Source organism: Silurus aristotelis, assembly GCF_946808225.1.
Source record: "Silurus aristotelis genome assembly, chromosome: 22".
Lineage (NCBI taxonomy): Eukaryota > Metazoa > Chordata > Actinopteri > Siluriformes > Siluridae > Silurus > Silurus aristotelis.
In genome coordinates this window covers 14,286,086-14,306,682 of record NC_139595.1, presented here as the reverse complement: position 1 = coordinate 14,306,682, position 20,597 = coordinate 14,286,086, and the positions used below count along the sequence as shown (strand labels likewise).

General features: G+C 39.5%; 1 protein-coding gene across 3 annotated transcripts in view; it reads right to left on the bottom strand.

The window, feature by feature from the left end:
• Positions 1–20,597, bottom strand: part of dscamb (Down syndrome cell adhesion molecule b) — a 142,647-nt gene that overhangs the window by 111,907 nt on the left and 10,143 nt on the right. For all 3 annotated transcript variants that reach the window (XM_083525448.1, XM_083525449.1, XM_083525450.1), the window contains exon 2: positions 4,513–4,830. In XM_083525448.1, coding sequence (XP_083381574.1) covers positions 4,513–4,830 — 318 coding nt within the window. The remainder of the gene's footprint in view (positions 1–4,512; positions 4,831–20,597) is intronic.

Here is a 20,597-nt window from a genome sequence, read left to right as displayed (position 1 = left end):
CTAGCTTCTGTTTGTTCAGGTAAGCACTTTGTGTGTGAATCTGTGCAGGCATGAGCACTAAAAGCAAGCATGTATAAAAGAGCTGGGGTTAAGACTAAACACCAAGAAGAGTGTGTTTTCTCCAGTAAATGGAACCAATTTCTTAGGAGTGGTGTGGGACTCGACTGTTATGCAGGCACAGCTGTCTCCCGCTCGGATAAAAGCTATCCTCACAACAGTCAAGAAAATGAGAGAAGGCCAGTCACTCACTGTGAAGTTCATGGCAGCAGCATCCAGTGTGATTCCACTGGTCTCCTGCACATGAGACCCCTCCAGTGGTGGCTCAGAGACAGAGGCTTCTCCTGCAAGGGCAATCCAGTCAGCACTCTTAAGGTATCGTGGCAAGCTCTTCGAGCCTTAAATATGTGGAAAGAGCCTGTGCTCCTGTCCTAAGGCCCCATCTTGGAAGCTCCTTGTCATCACGTAATGCTAGCGACAGATGCATCCCTCACTGGGTGGGGTGCTACTGAAAGTTCTGAAGAGTTCGCCAGGATGGAGTCCGTCTCCTCCTGGTGGCACCTCGATGGCTGGGCAGACCATGGTCACGGACCTGGTGTCCCTCCTCAAGAAACCTCCTTGGAAAATTTCTCCCAGGAGGCATCCCCTCTTCCACGTCGTGAGTAACTTGGTTCACCCTGCCCAGAGTTACGGAGGCCGTGGCGCCTGAGGGGGCACAGTTCTTAGCAGCTGGTTTCTATACTGAGGTAGTTAAGACCATCCTCCAATCCTAAATGCGAGCACTACCAATTGGACCCAGTTAACTCCCGCTTGGTTCAGTGCTGGAGTTCCTGCAGAAACAGTTTGCCACAGGGTTGGCTCCTTCGACCCTGAAGGGTTACGTGTTCGCTATCACGGCTTTTTGTGCTCCACTTGCTGGGCAGTCGCTGGGTAGACGCCCTTTTTTGACACACTTCCTGCGTGGCACCCGGAGGCTGAGGCCCGGGACATAACCCAGAGTGCTTGAGTGGGACTTGGCCATCATGCTGGAGGCTCTGCCAGAGCCCCCCTTCGAGCAATTGGCCGAGGTGGTACCTAAGGGTGCCCGCGGTTCCCCAACAACCTGTTGTGCTGCAGGCATTTTACCCTCCTCCTTTTCAAGCCCCTTACCAGGAGAAACAAAACAGGGGCAAATCCGTGGAGGAAGTTGGAGCAGCTGTTTGTCTGCTATGGCCCCTATAGGAAAGGGTTTCCTGCTAACAAGCAGACTTTTAGTAGGTGGATTGTGGATGCTATTTTATCTTCATATGAGTCCTCTCACAGCTCGAGATCTAAAAGGGAACGTCTCTAGGTTTTGTGTGTAACCCCTATTTTCCTGAAGGAACAAGATGCTGCATCTCCAAGCCACACTCCCTGCATCCCTGCCGCGCTTCCATTTTATTTGCAGAAGCTAGCATCGGCGCCATTGCATGTGCAATTTGTAGGTTCCTGTTCGTGACAACACCCCGCTGGTGACCCTGCCACCTTTCAGAGCTTGGACGTATGCTTTGAGACATTGTTTTTGTATGGTGAAGTTAAACGTTTTTTAACACACCTTCTCCTTTACTGTTTTTTTTTTTTTACATTGTACATTAATAGTAAAGACTTAAAAAATAGGCATGGAATTATATAGAATATGTTTGATATTTTTTTTGCAATTCTTCAAAGAAGCCACTAAGTGTGTTTTGACTAAGTCACCAACAGTGTCACCAGCAAAGCACCACCATCACACCTTGTCCTCCATGATTTACAGGGGTCACCACACATCTTGGACCCATCCATTTACCCTCTGTACGTCTTAGAAAGGCATGATGGTTAGAACTAAAAACTCAAATTTGACTCATCAGACCAAAGGGCAGTTTTTTTACTGATCCAATTGTTATCCCTCATGTTACTTGCCAGAAGCAAATCTCTTGTGCTCGTTGTTCTTTCGAAGTAATGGTTTCTTTGCTGCTAATCGACCATGACGGCCTGACTCACGCAGCCTCAGCTGAATAGTGGATGTTAAACCTGAACTCTGAGAAGCATTTACGTAAAGGGGCAGTTTTTGATGCTGGCATTTTTAATAAACTCATCCTCTGCAGCAGAGGTAGCGCTTGGTCTTTCTTTCCTAAAACAGTCCTTATGAGAGCCTGTTTCATAGTGTTTGATGGTTTGGAGACTGCACTTGTGGATACATTTAAAGTTCTTTAAATTGTTCGGATTGACTGACCTTCATTTTTTAAAAGTTATTCTGGATTTTTTATCTTTACTTAAATGAGTATTTCTTGCCATAAATTAGATTTGCACAAGTCATCTTTAAAAGGCAAGAACTGTCACAATAAACTCGTGACAGGGCACATCTGTGAATTAAAAACCATTCCAGGTGTTTTCTTATAAATCTGTTGAGAGAATGCTATGAGTTTGCCAAGCTGTCATCAAAACTAAATGTAGCTGCTTTGATATCATATATTATAAATATATCTACTTTGATCAAATATCAAACATATCCTGGGTTATTAACTCTATTAATTAATTGCATACGTGTAGCTTAATAGTTTGAATGTATGCACTATTAATGTAATAAAGTAAAAACACTGAAGGAGAAACAGCGCACCTGCAGCTCATTCCTCTCAGACGGCAGCATATTAAAACCCTGTTCTTTCAGCCGTTCATTACCAAATTGTTCCAGCCCTTACTGTGATACCTTTCGTGCTTACTTTTTCCCTATTCTAATTCAAATGTTTCTGTGCCTAGGATGCATCACCAGTTTTGCCCACTTGTAGATTCTCTGTCTCGCTCAGGCCCCTTCTTCTTTTTCACTCTGGGAATTACTGTGAACAGGTCCAGCTGAACCTGATCCCCTCACTAGCCCTTTGTGCTGTAACACTCCTGGCTTGCTAAACACAATCCCCACATTGACTGGATAGAGGGGAGAATTGTCAAGTGGAGGCTCTTTTGCCAGTCCACCTGCCTGAAGTGAGCCTTTTCTCCCAGTGGTATAAATGGGACCCCTGCAGATCTACAACATGTCTACTGTCCCTTGCAAATACCATGATTTTTGCAAGGTGTTTAGCAAAGCACAAGCACTCCCGAAATCAGGTTGAGGAATGAGCTGCAGGTGCACTGCTGAGCTGGGTGGACAAGCCACACACAAACACATACACACACAGAGTAGGAAACATGGGAGGTGAGTCCAGCTCGTGACAGTACCCCCTCTGCAATGGGAACCTTTTGCCGACCTAGCTCGCTTGTAAGGGTGTTTTGATGAAACTCCTGGATGAGAGAGAAATAAAAAATGAAGGAGCGGGGGACCTTCAACCTTCGACCTTCAACCTGATTTCGAGCCCCAGCCTTGGCACTTCCCAGGTCTGCACCTCACCTTCTCACCACCCCGTAGTGCTCACATAACTAACTTACTATCTCCCACTATAGACTCAAGTTTGATTCCCAACAAGACTACCTCACACATTCTCCCTTCCTTAATCTTAACATCAGTCACTGTAGTCATTTAACTTTTTCTTGTGTGTATCTGGCTGTAGGTCCTCTACTAGTGTACATGTCACACTTCAATTAAGTCACTAAAGCAAATTTTTGGTTTTTATGCTTACTTCTTCTTCTTCTTCTTCTTCTTCTTTCGGCTGCTCCCATTAGGGGTCGCCACAGCGGATCATCCGTCTCCATACCACCCTGTCCTCTATATCTGCCTCTTTTACACCAACTACCTGCATGTCTTCCCTCACCACATCCATGAACCTCCTCCTTGGCCTTCCTCTTTTCCTCCTACCTGGTGGCTCCATCTTCAGCATTTTTCTACCAATATAATTCATGTCCCTTCTCTGCACATGTCCAAACCATCTCAATCTCGCCCCCCTCACCTTGTCACCAAAACATCCTACATGTGCTGTCCCTCTAATAAACTCATTTCTAATCTTGTCCATCCTCGTCACTCCCAACGAAAACCTCAACATCTTCAGCTCTGCTACCTCCAGCTCCACCTCCTGTTTTCTACTCAATGCCACTGTCTCTAATCCATACAACATCGCAGGTCTCACCACAGTCCTATAAACTTTCCCTTTCATTCTTGCAGATACTCTTCTATCACAAATCACTCCTGTCACTCTTCTCCACCCACTCCACCCTGCCTGCACTCTTTTCTTTACTTCCCTAACACACTCTCCATTACTTTGCACTGTTGACCCCAGGTACCTGAACTCCTCCACCTTCTCCACCTCTTCTCCCTGCAACCGCATCACTCCACTGCCCTCCCTCTCATTCACACACATGTACTCTGTCTTACTAAAGGAATTATTTAAAGTTTTAGTTTTTAAACCAAAAAGGGCCCTTTTATTCCCAAATTAAAGAAAAGTAATTATATTAACATTATTAACAAATTACCTATCCATCTCAGTATCTATGTATCAATAAGTGTATAGATATCAGTAAACGTTATAAACTGATTACTCTGACCAACAAGGGAACAAGTTAATGATTTAAAATAGTTTTATAAAAACTCACCAGCCTTGATGTGCAAGTCTTGGCTCCTGATCTTTCCTGACGGATTCTCGGCTGTGCAATAGTAAGTGTTGTCATTGATTAGGTTACTAAAGCTGGAGGGGAGGAAGCCGTAGATTTGCAGCGTGCCATTCGGGTGCACGTGTCGGATGCCTGGCACATCGTAGATCTCCTCCCCAGTGGCCAGGTACCAGCGCAGCGTAGCGGGGGGCACGGCCGCTGCCGGACACGGCACCAGTGCCCCTGTAGTGCTGGAGAACACTACCTCTTGCAGAGATGCATTGACAAAATATAAGCTGGAATGTAGATCTTCACCAAAAACTGAAAGACAAAGTAAACAAAATGCAAAGTATATTAATGTACAGTGAATCAAATCAAAGCTAATTTCAAGAAAAGTTTTATATTTCAAATTCAAATCTAGAGGTATGACCAAATCTTTAGAACTGTGTGTTTTGTAGTGACATTAGGCTGCGAACAATTTTGCCCTCTGTGGGTAGCATGTGTATAAGTATAATCTCTGAAGTATAAATCATACTATACATAATATTACTGTGTGAAAAAATATTTGTTATTATTAATCAACATGCCTGAACAACAATGTCTCTTTATTTTGTTTTCGTTTTTTATTTCCACAGACAATTACTCTCATTTTTTCTTCCTTACCCTTCCTAACTGTAAAAATTAGTTTGTTGTCACGATTTATAGCATGATGCAATAATTGCTCAGTTTGCACAGGCAGTGCTGTTGAAAGGAGGTATGGAGTGTCCATGAGAACAGTTTCAAGAGCATGAAGGAGATACCGGGAGATGGGCCATTGCACAAGGAGTCCTGGATGGGCTCATAGAAGAGCAACAACCCAGCCGCATGATGAGTCTCTGCTCCTTTTGTGCAAAAAGGAGCAGAAGGAGCAAAATACTTCTAGTAGGATATTAGTCTACATGTTTCTGACTGGGGCATATAGACACAATATTTTCTAGTGGAACCAGCACCATGATTGGCATTTTTCAGAGAACACTAAATTTGGCAGGCTCACAATTATCTCACTGAAGTCCTCAAGGATGAGAGTCTGGAGATGCCAAGGGGAAAGTTATCCTGCCTGCAACATTATCCAGTATGACTGTTGTTGGCAGTGGGTGAGTGAGAGTCCTGGGAGGAATATGCATTTCAAGGTCGCATAGACCTCCACACACTAGCCAATAGTACCCTTACTGCTGTTACATACTGGGATGAAATTCTATGAGCCATTGTCAGACAGTTGGTACAGTGGGCTCTGGATTTCTCCTGGCCTCCCTCATGTAGCCAAAGTGTATAGGCAGTTTTAAATGACAAAGGAATTGATGCCATTGACTGGCCCCTATGTTCCACAGACATGAATCCAACTGAGTACATATGAGATGTTATGTAACACAGCATCCAAGGCTATCAAGTAGCACCACAGCCTGTCTGGGAGCTCACTGATGCCCTGTTGCATGTCTTAAAGGATATACCCAGAACACCACCTGACATTTCACTAGAAGCATGCATAGACATTGTCGGGTATGCATACAGGCATGTGGGGATCATACCGACTTCTGACTAAAATTTATGCAAGTTGGATAACCTATAATTCCTTCATTTTATTTTTAACCTTGATTTTAAGTGTGATTTTGAATGCAGTCTATCAATGGGTGTATACAATATTAATTACTAAAGATAGACCTTTAGCTAGTGATGGTGCAACCAACTAGCTAAATATTCCCTATATTCATACAGGTTGTGTCTGTAATTTATACTACGGCCTCACCAAATACTCAATTCTGATTGGTTGGAAGGAAGGCGTGCATTGAAACTATTGAATGCACAAATGGTTTTATCACTAGTGTATATTAGTGCACTGTCTTTTAAACAGCTGTAACCATAGTAACATACAGTCAGTGTTGCATTTGATAAGGAAAAGCTGAATTTGACAAACTAGAGATAAAGTTACATTGTGAAATATAACACAAGCAAATAACACACACGTTTGCTCATTTGCTCAAATAGCTATTTATTGCTTATTCTGATGAATGTAATTGTCAGGGAGCACCCTGCACTCCCGCCCGCACATGCCCCGCCAACACGGAGCTTCTCGCCTGATTACTAACTCGGCGCACCTGACTTCTATCAGACTCCCTCCCATATAAGCAGCTTCGCTTCCCACCAACACCGTCCGTTATTGCCCTTATGGACTCAAGCTGTCAGCTCTACGATTTCCCGTTCTGCTGCCAGTTTGCTTGCTCTATCGACACGCTACTATCGTTTCAGCCCTTTTGCTTTTGCCGCTTCGCTCCGGGTTTCTGTTCTGGTTGTGTTAGTGCTCATTTGACTGTACTCCATTCTGTCATTAAAACCCTGGTTTTGCACAGCTCCGCTTTCCGCCTCGTCCGTGCGTAACAGTAATCTTGTCGTGTAACTTTATCTGTGTATGATTTTCAGCTGGAGTAATTTTAGATCCATATAAAAAACAACTAACAAACCATTTTCTTTTTAACCATTTTTTTACCCTAGCCACTGATTATCTATAAGATATAAAAACATAGTAAATGTGAAATTGATCAGTGATATGTTCATATTAAAACTTTTTAATCCCTGATTTTACTTCTTTTGTTCAAACTGTAATACAATGCTCAAGAAATTAAACCATATGTGTAAATAGCACAGTAAAATCTAATTACCAATTGAGTGCAGAATCAAATCAAATCAAAATTTTAGTTTTTTCACATTACATAATCACATTGTCAATATACAGTAGTAGCAAGAATTTAATTGTCACATTATTGTGCTACCAAAAATATATAATATTTTTGTATATATACAGTATATGAAATTATATTTATTGTTATTAATGCTTCTACTCAACATTATCTGTTGTCACATACTATAACACCTGGATATGCAAAAGCAATTTTACAATAGGAGATATGTCTATTTGGGTTTTCTCATGCAGCAAAAAAAAAAAAAATGATAGGATTGTCTTAAGTCTCTTCAATCATCATGACATGCTTTAGTTGAACTTAAGGCTCTTCTAATGTATTCTTTCATTACAAGTAATTTGCTAATTAAATGTAAAACTTGTTTGTAGTGTGGCATGTGACAGACAATAAACAATTACAAACAATAATATAATTTTTTTTCTTGTCAGCAAGTATGACTACTTTTGTGAATTATGATTTCAATAAAATAGTGAACAGTGAATGGAAGGTAAATTTTTTACGTTTATTAAACACCAGAAACCCATTCCCCATTTATTTACAACAGACATGTCACATGTAAAGGACTCAAAAAGCATTCATTAGGGATAGCAAAAGTATGCAAATCCTGTTGTGCTTGAGGTTCCATTTCCAGTTTCAATACAAAAATGGAACACTGCTATATTTATGTACAATGTATTCTCACAATCTAAATCACACGGTTGCTCTCAGCTTTCCAGATGTTTGTTTTGCAAAACCTTTCACACAGACACAGTCACCTTTTTTTCAAGTCTCCCAACCAACATTCAAGACCAATCTGCATCCAAGCAGTAGCACTACAAACACTTCATAGACGACATTATCATTACTAACACGTTTTCATACAACATTGTCTCAGTGTCATAGCCCAAAGTTTCCTACAATGCACTGCAAGCTAGCAAGTTTTTCTACAACAGTGCAAAAGGAAAAATTTGAGGCACACAATTTTATAGTAGCCGCAAAACCAGCATGACATGCCCCATGAAGCGATGATTTATGAGTTGGAGTGAAATATTTTTACTGACCCTGTATAGATCTCTGACATCAAACCTATTGAACATTTTTGGGTTTGTGTCCACAAAACTCCATATAATTGTACCTACAGTACTGTCACAACTATTTGTTTGCTAGGAATCCGCTAGCTAAACTACTAGCTAGCAGCTCTACAACTTATTTTACCTTGTAGCTTGTGTTTGTGGTTTTGACCTGCATTGTATTTGCAATTAAAATGAGCTAAACAATTCACAGCACATCTGAAATGAAACCTGCAAAGGTTTCGGAAGTTTGTAAAAGAAAATTAAAATTGAAACTGAAACCCTGAAAAAAAATTGATGCAGGTGACAAGTCATTATCAGAGCCCTGGTCCATGGAACCTGTCCTCATTCAACTCTTCTGCTCTAATCTTTGATTCTATTCTATCAGCAGGGGGAAAATTGGGGAACGAATATTTTTCAAGCTGCTAATTGTTTAGCTTGTTCACTGTTCAAAAGGCACTCGGCAGAGATGCCACAGTGCAGCCATCAGAGCTTTCCTCTCAGCTTGGCAGTAAACGTCTCGCCAGTGACATCTGGCAGCACTCTCTCTGGGGATGGAGCATTTTAGCACTTCATAAATTTCTAACAAGGTTTCAAATTGCAGCGGTTTCCCATCCATTTTTTCCTCTCAGCCGCATTCACTTATAAAGTAATGTACACCAAAGTGTATATGCACATGGCTGAATATTGGCAGATACACACATGAGACTTCTACATTCGAAAGTTCCAAAACACCTTCAGACTTCTGGCAATTGGACTTTAAAATACATGTTTCATAATGCTTACTCCACACTTATTTAAGGACTAAATATAAATATTTTTATGAACTTCATCTGTTTATGAGCTAATAGTAAATATTAATTTTATAGTAAAAGTAATAATTATTTCATTAAGCCCCAAAATGCAGTGGGTGTCAAAAAGAACTTTAAGAGCATCTTGTAATCTGTGTGTAATAATATAAATGATGAATTTACACATAAAGTGTTAATCAAATTGAAATGACTTTAAACATAAATAAACCAATAGTTTTCGCAAAAAGAAAAATAAAGAAAGAAATAAAACACAGTACATACAACGACCAGGCATAACATTACGACATTATAACATTATGACTGGTGAAGTGAATAACACTGATTATCTCTTCATCACGGCACCTGTTAGTTGGTGGGATTTATTAGGCAACAAGTGAACATTTTGTCTTCAAAGTCGAAAAATGGAAAAATTGGGGAGCATAAGGATTTGTGTGAGTTTGGCAAGGTCCAAATTGATGCACGTGGTGAGCGAAAGCTAGCCTGTGTGGTCTGATCGAACAGACGAGCTCCCGTAGCTCAAATTGCTGAAGAAGTTAATGCTGTGGATGCTCGACAGGTCAGGGCTGTTTTTGCAGCAAAAAAGGGACCACCACAATATTAGGCAGGACACTGTTAAACTAGTCAAAATGCCACACAGATAATTCATTAAATCAATTAATTAATAATATTTTGTATTGTTTACAGGTAGATCACAAGTCAAGTCAAGTCAAGTCAAGTTTATTTGTATAGCGCTTTTCACAACAGACATTGTCTCAAAGCAGCTTTACAGAAAACAACAGTGAAGGTGAATGGTGTGCGTTTGTATTTATTTTCCACCATGCAAAACATTAATAGTCTAGCTTTTGTCTTCCGTGTTCGTTCATTCAAGTCTTGGTCATGTTGTTTGTAGCGTTGTTAATGTGTGTTTTGTTTCTTAGTGTTCATATTTGCTTGTTGTCACTATTATTAAAGAAAATCTGTATCCTTCGTCTGTATTTTAGGACAATTCACAGTTTTGGTGCACGATCATATATAATGCACAGAATCATATGTAAAATTGATGTGATTGTACTTTAAAGGAAGTCAAACATTAATAGTGATCACTTTAAATACAGCAGGTCACACGTCACCAGTGAACTACATCAACCAAAGGTCCAACAGCAACCACACAGTGGTCCTTATGATCTTTCTATAAAGCCACAGCCCTGTCCCAACCCAACATCTTGCTGCTGCGCCCTGAGGAGAAATTCAAAATTGGCATCATTTTTCATGTGCTGAACCATAAAGACACTAAAGTGACACTGTTCAATAATTCATCATCTGCATCTATAATTAAATAAGATTTCCCAACTATTTTTCAGTTCAACTTGCGGATAAAACCCCTGTCTTAACAATATGAAGGTTGTCTACGGACAACTATAATTTTGCACTGGGTGAATAAAAGTAGGACTATTACAGCAGGTGATTTTAACAGTATCTGCTATTGTGACTATACACACACCCAGATATGGGAATACACAGAGATCTTGGCTCGGCAGGGGTTCTGAAGTAGCATATACAGTACTTTGAGAACACTAAAGAAGGTTTTTCCCTGAATTGTTTGCTAATTGTTACTAATACTAATTGTTTATTAATTGTTAATCAGATCATAACATAAATGCACTCGCTAGTTAATAAGGATCATTGCTGGTTAGCCAAATCAACAACTTGCAAAACAAAACTGCTCAGCTGTGTGAGTTGGGGGATCAGGCGGTAGCTTACTAATGCAGTCTTAAAAGTCTGAGATGGAGTAGCTGCTCTTGTCAAGACCAACAAAATGGTGAGATGGGTCGCTTTCTTCCATGGGGCAGACGTTCAGAGGAGCAGAAGCAAACACCAGAAAAAGTTCAGTTGATCAGTAGTAGAGAAGTAACAGAAAACAGTGATTGGAGTCCATATTTTAGGTTCTTTAACATCCACTTCTTCAAAGCTACAAATGTTGCAACTTCACACTGTTTGCCAACTGGTGCATATTAGGAAGGGACAAATGTTGAAAATAGAATTAGGTTTTCATTAAATTAGTTGCAGTTCTTTAATAGTACTTTAACAAGCTCGGTGAAAGATGATGAGGTGGAGAACCAGTGCTCAGGCTGAAAGAATATTGCTGCCAGAAAAGCTGTTCTTCAGCACTGATGTAATATTCTGACTGCAGAAATCAAAGGGATTTTCGCTCCATGGATGGTAAAAGAGAGCAAAGTTTGTTTATCCCAGGAGCCTGCCCGTCCATATCTAGCCAACCTCAAAGTGAATATTCAGCCATTGTTTAAGTCCAGAATTCTAAAAGCAAAGCAACCATCAATACAGTATATAAGAAATATGTACATAGATGCGTATTAAACTCATTTTAAATACCACATTGCTTTCAGAGGTTATGCAAATATTGCTATAGTAGAAATAATGAAAACATCAAATATTTATGGTAACAAAAATGCAGACAGTAAGACCAAAAGAAAAGAAAAAGACATATAGACAAATACATTTTACATTTGAAAGCCTGTTCATCATCCACACATAATACATACCCAGGCATTTTATACTGCTTTTACTAACATGCTACTAGGACAAAGCCAAAAACAGCTTGTCCATTTTTCCTTTCGATCCACCCTAAAATATATTGTTAACTCTGTAACTGTGGCTTTGCGACTAGACATTGGACAGCCTGGGTAGCTTCTTTTAGAACCTCTTGAGTTCTCCTGTTGGCTAATAGTAATAGTACTAAAAGAAAAGTCATCATGTGGTGACTGTTACCTCAATGTGAAGCATTTAAAAGGCCAGGACTATGTCAAGATCGATATTTTGACCTTCTTGTCAACCTAAGTAAAGCAGGTGAAAGGTGTAGAACCATAATTACAAATATTACATTAATGTTCTACGTCATTCAGTTTCCTTTAGTTTAATTAACTAGTCTTGTTTCAAAGTCATGATAAAGGCCCCTTTACCATGGTGAAAATACCATGATTGTCTACTGGGTTTCCACATCTCTAAAGATCTTCCCTGTCACTAGAACACTTCAATTCTAGTCAATTCCACAGCATCTATACTTCCTGAGGAATAACTTAGAAATGTAGGTAATTCATATATCCCACAGATTCTAAAATAAGCTTCTATTGTATAACCTTCTATTGCTGCATCATTAAGAGCACCATGGCCAACTCTATCTATCTATCTATCTATCTATCTATCTATCTATCTATCTATCTATCTATCTATCTATCTATCTATCTATCTATCTATCTATCTATCTGTCTGTCTGTCTGTCTGTCTGTCTGTCTGTCTGTCTGTCTGTCTGTCCACTTGTGTCTGTCTGTCTGTCTGTCTGTCTGTCTGTCTGTCTGTCTGTCTGTCTGTCTGTCTGTCTGTCCAGTTGTGCTCTAAAAAACACAAATCACTCAGTGTGTTGAAATTCAACTTGGCTAATCTAAATCACTATGGTGTTGTCAGCCTTCACAAATATATAATTCTTTTAAGGATCCTAAAATAGTTGCCGTACCAGCTACTCTAGTTGATCTCTTTATTCTGTTATTTGCCCTGGCCTCCACAGCATGAGATGAGAAGCTTTGCCGTATTTGTCAATTGCTGTTGGGATTGTCCACATAGATATACAGATATACAAGGGCGATAAATAGATGGGCCCTGAACTAACAGGTCACTTCACTAATGTATATCAGTTTTATTAATGTTTGTTCACTGATTGCAACACATCTGTTATGCCTAGCAATCATTTAAAAAAAAAAATGCTTTTTAATAATTGAGATAGGGCAAATTCTGCTCAATCTTAAAACTCCTTTCTGCATCCTGTACTCTTTCTATTGACTGTTTTTCTTGTAACAATTACACTTCTGTAGTCAGTGCAGCCCACTGATCTGGGTCTTGCACATCTGAAGCACATACCTGTGTTTTGTTGTGATCACTGGTCTGTTGTTAAAAAGCTCCAAAGCTGTAGTTGCAGATGTGAAAGCCACCGAACCATCATGCCCTTTTAGGGCACGAAACCAGCTTTGCTTCCTAGGCTACTGTGGCAGCAACAATGTGGTCATGCTCTATAGCTTCTTTCATCTGCTGTTGTGGTCTTTGAATAATGTGCTGGTGCAGAAACTGGCTTTACATATTTTGCTCTTGCTTAAACAGAGGAGGTGATCATTTAATACTCACTCAGACCAGTCTAAGTACCAAAGGCATCCATTGTAATTCTATGCTAAAGACATATAAGTTGAAGATTCAATTTATAAAGTAGCAGGGAAGTGGTAGATCAGTGGTTAAGGCTTTGAGTTACTGATTGGAAGTTTGGGGGTTTAAGCCCTGATATTGCCAAGCTGCCATTCTTGACTTACATTCTCTTCAATTTGTTTTTGGGTCCTTGCTTTTCACATTGAACTCTGCAAAGTTTTCTGTTCATTTCTGTCCTTTGAGTGCACAGTGCCAGAAGAAGGTCATGAATAGAAGGCTGTATTTTTATATCCTGCATGGTGCGCTTTGCACATGGCTAATGGCAATTTGCTGCAGTTAGAGCAGGGCTTTGTAAATGCCTGGCACAGATGTACGAGTCCCAAACAGTTTTGACATTGATCATGGCAGGCAGCATGGAAGAGTGTGTAGGGTAGAGGCACGGTGTAAAATTTTGCATGTTGTACCCAAATTTGCACGAGTACTCTGGGTTTCTTCGGGTTTTCTCTAAATGCATATAGGTGGATTGGTTGTGTCAAATTATCCCATGTGTATATGCTGTAAGTGTGTAAATGTAAATCTTTTTCGTGCCCTGTAAAGATCTGGCTTTCCATTTGGGGTTAATTTTTCTTGGGATCCACTGCAACCCCAGAATCAAGAGGTTACTAAAAATAAAAAATGAACGACTCCTGTCATCACCCTTCATTGGGGATCTCAATGGGTTGGAGTGTAAGATCTTGAGGGGCCTCGTATAGAGCTCTGACCTCAACCCTTATGAACACCTTTAGAATAAATTAAACACTGACTGCACCACAGGCCTCCTCACCCTACATCAGTACTAAGTTCACAACCACACTCCAAAATCTATTTGAGCATCTTCCCAGAAGAGTAGAAGTGAATATAAGAGCAAACAGGCTCTAAATGTAGAATGGGATGTTCAAAAAACACATACTAATCTTATGGTCAAGGGGCCAAAAACTCATGGTCCATATAGTCAATATGACCAGGCTTCCAACAGTATAATATGACAACATTACAATATGAGTAAACAAAAACATAAACTATATGCTATCACAGAAAAACCATGGAATGTAATTGAATTGATGAAAAATCCCTGTGAATTGCAGTATATTTCACAAATCTGTCATTCTTTGCTTTATTTTATTGCTGGGATGATAAGTGTGATGTTTATGTAGACAAAACACATGCCTGGTTCAGAAGGGATGTTAAAAATAATGCTTGTATTTAATCTAGAATCTTGTTCCTTATTCAACTATTTTAAAAACAGCATAAATTAATTACACTTTAACCACCCTTGCATGAAACAAGATTGCTCGGGGAAAAAAAAAAATCTTAAAAAATGCTCCTTGTATGGCTGAGCAAGTACTTATCTTTTATAACAGAATCCTGTCACTGCTGTTGGGCATTAAAGCTAATTGGTCTTTGATTGCACATTATCATCGTTAACCATATGGTACGCTCCATATGCACATGCAACAAAACAAGCTGTTTTGGTGGGATGAGCGTGCTATAATGTTAAAACGTCTCATTTCAGATCTGTTAAACAAGACGCACTCGTTCTAGTTCTAGTTCTACACCCGGATCAGATTATCTCACTATTTTGTTCGCTATAACTCGGCCTATTCTGAATTTCTTGTCATATTACAGACAATGCTTGATGGATTTTCCATGAGGCTTTTCCATGACAGTCCATTTTCTCTCATAATCGTGAAGACCTGGGGCTGAAAATAGTAACAGTATATAATTAAGTGATGTAATTAAGAAGCTCAAAAATTAATATTATAATTAATAAAATACACTATACATTAATTTATATTTGCTATGGTATTGCTATGCATTATTTTGTATATATTAAATAAAACTAGGCAATGATATAGCATATCTATATAAAATATATGGCCAATAGTATGTGAAAACCTGACCATCAATCCATTGATGCATTTAAAAAAATTCCATTCCAGACATAGTCTCCGCTTTGCTGCTATATTCAGACTTCTGTGACTTCTAGACTACATTTTGGGCATAGTTGTGGGGATTTGTGCTCATTTATCTACAAGAGCATTTGTAAGTTCTTGCAGTTCAGGTTTGGCAACAATTTCGATATCTTCATGGGTGCACAGGGGAACTGTAATGCCTCTTTATTCCAGTGCAAGAATGTACATATAAACATATAGATATAAATATAATATAATATAAATATATGAAAGGACAGGATCAGAAACGTGTTCATTAGAGGCACAGAGCGTGTAGTCGTTTTGGAGACAAGGTGAGGGAGGCACGATTAGGATTGGTTTGGATATGTGCAGAGATGGGACATGGGGTACATCGGTAGGAGAACACTGAGGATGGAGCCACCAGAAAGGAGGAGAAGAGGATGGTCAATTAGGAGGTTTATATATGTGGTGAGGAAAGACATGCAGGTACTTGGTTTGAAAGAGGCAGATGTAGAGGACAGGGGGGTATTGAGACGTATAATGTGGCGACCCCTAATGGGAGAAGCCGAAAGAAAAAGAAGAAGTACTGACAATTGCAGTTTTGTTATTATAAAACATCTTCTTTATAATGAATCTTCTTTCAATCTTTATTTTCAGACCGAATCCATCTTCATGGCCGTATATTAGGGCTGATAAACAGAGTTGCCACTGTGTGCATTGCCATTATAATGTGGCGTAGATGTTCTACTATGACAGGCAGAGTCTGGGCCTCGGGTGATTAAGCCAATACTCAACACACAGCCTGGGGGAACTTTAGGACGATTGAGCAAGGGCTAGTGGGAGTAAGCAGGGACAAGAGACAAGGTGCAGGTTTGGAACAAACAGGATCACGTTTTATCCAATGTGAGCACATACTTCCTGCATGAGCCTCCCCCACAGGCCTGAGCTCGTGCAGGCACTTGTCAAATGACTGTTTCCCAATTTGCTTTCATGAATATTAAGCAGGACATGACAGACAAAAAAAAGAGCCTGCCGTCTGTTCGTCTGTGATCTGTGTAGACAGATCGGCGCTCTGATGTTAACGGTGGGGGGGTGTGGATGTGGGGAGCTCTGATTCCCGTTGTCACATTCTAAACGAATGAATGTGAACGGCTCGTTAAGAGCACGGAGATCTGCGATGCTTTCGTTCGAGCTGGAGCTGCACAAATGAGTCTTTTAGTGGAGACATTTTCATCAGCTTCTACTACGTCTAAAACCAAAAACGCCACCAAACAGTTGGGCCTCGAAGACGTAGCTGATTACTGCTAAATAGTAGAAATACATTCTTCAGTACTCAGCTCTGGTTTAAAAATTCCTATATATACACAAAAGTGATCCGATTAATCTATTTTTCTTGATCACGATCTCGTGGGTTCAGCTTGGTTAACGCGAAGTCTTCTGGGACGGTTTTCATCAAACTACAGAGCAGTCCTGGAGTCCTCTAAATGAGTGCAGTGAATAGTGAATAGAAATTCGATTATGCGACAACACCTTCTCTGTGAGGTCAAAAACCACCTCTGTCACACCACAAGAAAGGGCTTTTATCAAAGTCACTCAAAGAAGACAAGAGGAGTCTATGAGCCCTGTGTCCGGATGAACTGGCTCACTTTGGTTAATGTGAGCATCTTCACAAGCAAGTATCCGGTCTTCATTGGTGCCAACGCGGATCAACAAGGGCCATTAGTGTGCAATAATTCGGCTCCGGATAGGGAAGCTTTTCTGTCACCGCCAAGCCAGACTACTGCGGGTTCAGTGAAAGAGAGAAAGGAAGGCTTATTAGCCCCTCAGTGTCGTCTTTGTTGAGGTGCAGGTGTTGATTTCCATGCCTTTTGGGCACATCCGTCTAGTTTGACTCGTTAAGGCGAATGCCCAGTCCACCTGTTTTTTTTTCTTCTTTTTTTTTTACTGCAGCCTCAGATATGATAGTGTCTTAGAATCGCATTTTATGTACTTTAGGTCTTTTTATGATCATATACAAATATTAGATGCAGTCGCACCCTAAAAATATCCTAATTCACAAATATACTTTATTAGCTTAATGCTCAGCAAGTTTCTATGTGCATTTCTATATAAATGATAAATTTGGATAATATTTATCCTATATTAATAGTGTGCTATACTAGGCAATAAATATTGACAGGTACATCTCTAATGTAATTCATTATGTAGATGTATCTTAGATTTGCATAAGGCGAAAGGATTTGAGCGAGTTTGACAAGGACCGAATTGTAATCGCTAGACCACTGTGTCAGAGCATCTCCAAAACTGCAGCTCTTGTGGGATGTTTCTGGTCTGCAGTGGTCAGTATCTGTCAAAGGTGGTCCAAGGAAGGAACAGTGATGAACAGGCGACAGGGTCATGGGCATCCAAGGCTCATTGATGCACGTGGGGAGCGAAGGCTGGTCCGTGTGGTCCGATCCAACAGACGAGCTATTGTAGCTCGTCTGTTGGATCGGACCACACGGACCAGCCTTCCTATATATATACACAAAAGTGATCCGATTAAAATCAGTATATTTTTCTTGATCACGATAAACCCAATCTCGCGGGTTCAGCTTGGTCTTCTGGGACGGTTTTCATCAAACTACAGAGCAGTCCTGGAGTCCTTTAAACGAGTGCAGTAAATAGTTAATAGAAAGAAAAAAAGAACGTTTATTACTATAAATATCTATAAGCAGTCAAATCCAAAACAGTTATCCAAAAGCATAAACAAGAAACAGGCATAGGTCAAAAGTATAAACTGGACTGTGACATTTTGGGGAATCAAAATGACGACATGGGAAGAGGGGAATATATATACAACAGCCACCTGAATGCAAAAGTGAAGACTTAAATTTATGTGTGCGTCTAATTGGTCACACCTGCGCTCAATCAATCAGTATGCAGGAAAGTAAAAGCGTGGAATCTTAAATTGTGGGTGTGTGCTGGAAGATGGAATCTGTGTCCTCCATGTTTGTAGGTTGTAGTAGCTGCACTGTTTACCCATCAAAGAGCTGACAAAAAGCTTACAATTTGTCAATTTTGCTCATTTTGAACATGTAATATATTCGCATGCAGTATTTTAGGCCTAGTTCCAAATGTGCATATCTAGAAGAATTTTTAAAGCTGCATGTGCAAAGAACATTTGATATTACTTAATTTATTTTAAAAAAGCGTGAATTAAGATATATGTGGTGTTTTTTGCATTTTGTCCAAGGTTTTTAGTATTAATAATACAAAACACATAGATCATATATTAATGAAATACTCAAGGTGTGATTCTTTCGTCAAAACCAACTGAAAGCAACATTAAATTAAATGTTGGGTTGTTTGTAGAACATACGCAATCTTCAGCAGTTTGGTTTGAGAGAGTATCTCCTATAAGTGGTCTGGAAGGATAGCTTTCCTCCTTAGTTTTATTTGTTTATTTGTTGATGGTGGTGTGGTGGGCCGTCTCTTATCCCAGAGATCCCTCATGTCTGTGTTGCCTTCTGGTTCTCCCTTTTAGTTATGCTGCTATAGCGAGTCTTGCCGGAGTCCAAACTGCACAGTGACTTTAACTCTCATGCAACAATAGGTACACTTAATAATCCATATCCTTCTCTTCCTGTCACCCTCTTCTCTCTCTCTCTCTCTCTCTCTCTCTCTCGGTCGAGTTAAACATGCTCCTGAGGCTCCAGTGACCACTGTTCCTGCCCCTCTCCCCCCCGTGGATCTTCCCACTTCATCCAGGCCTGCCTGGATTGGATGTCAACAGTCTCCTACACTGATGTCAACAGTCTCCTACACTGACTCAGAAATACACTTCGCTTTTGATCATCATCACTGCACCCCGCAACATTGTATACCCGCCACAAATGGACATTCGGTGTAACCCAGATGAGGATGGGTTCCCTCTTGAGTCTGGTTCCTCTCAAGGTTTCTTCCTTATGCCATCTCGGGGAGTTTTTCCTTGCCACAGTCGCCAGTCGCCACCGGCTTGCTCATCAGGGACAAACTTACTCATAAAGAACATATTCATTTTTAATCACCGCATTATCTGTGTAAAGCTGCTTTGAGACAATGTTCATTGTTAAAAGCCCTATACAAATAAAAATGAATTGAATTGAATTGAATTTGTAGTCACTTATTCATGTCACCACTAAATCGATTTTCAATAAAATAATTTTGTAAATGGTTTTTTTGCATTAAAACCCTATAATTTCCTAAATTGTGTATTATTTAGGACTGTCAAAATTAACGCGTTAATGCAAATGTATTCTAGCGGGAATAATTTTATACATTTTACTGATTATGCAGCGTGCATTTCTGTTTAACAAGTTTCAATAAAAAGATAAATAGATAAAAATATAAGAATTAAAATATTCAATGCAACACATTTATTCATGACGTCCTTTCTTTACTAAGATATAAAAAGGAATAAACTCCATCGAAAAATAACTTTTAATCACTAAACATTTCATTTACTGAAGTCTCAAATCGAGCACCAAAATCTGCAATGATGCACACATCCGGCAATTAAAACCATCCGTGTGGAAACATAGCAAAAGTTCGGTTTGGTGTCCTGATGATTTACGTGATTTAAAACACCATAATTACCATATACAATTGTATTTTTACGAGCTCCACTGTTATCTGAAAGTGTAAACAGGCTTGTCTGTTTGAGCAACTGGCTCAGTGCAAATAAAGAAAAGTAATGGGAACCTTTGGGGTTTTTTTATTCCTTTTTTTCCATGTTGTTAATGGACATGAACAAGTTCTTTGAAAAACATCTGTGACCTTTGAAACATGTCTTCATGCTCTATGTTGAGTATGGTTTATAATAAACATACATTTGTCCATGCCCATGTTGATTTTAATATAAATAAAAAAATTATATTTTAATACATTTAATAAAAATTCTACAATCTATGTTCTTACCTCAATTGCTCACAAAAATAACAGGGTTTATATAATTTACTTGGTTTCCAAATTCATGACTCATCTTTTCTACAATTCAGTTTGGTTTGAACAGTTATTATTGCAGTAACAATCCACTATGATTAGTACCATTTTATAGTTTATTTTTTGAAGTTTAGCAGCACAACACGAAGTTCAAATAAAAAGACACCACTGAATTCACACCAGATCAATACATTTACCATCAACATAGGTGTGAGATGTTGAGGAGCATCCATTTATGCTTTTATTATATACTTTTTCTTTTCGTTATGCTTATTGCATTTCAAGACTATTATAAATCTACCTGAATCGTAGAGTCAGAATAAAAAGGAATTTAAGACAATTTTTAAATGCTAATTATTATGTTTGTGCCTAATTAATCTTTATGTTTACAGTAAA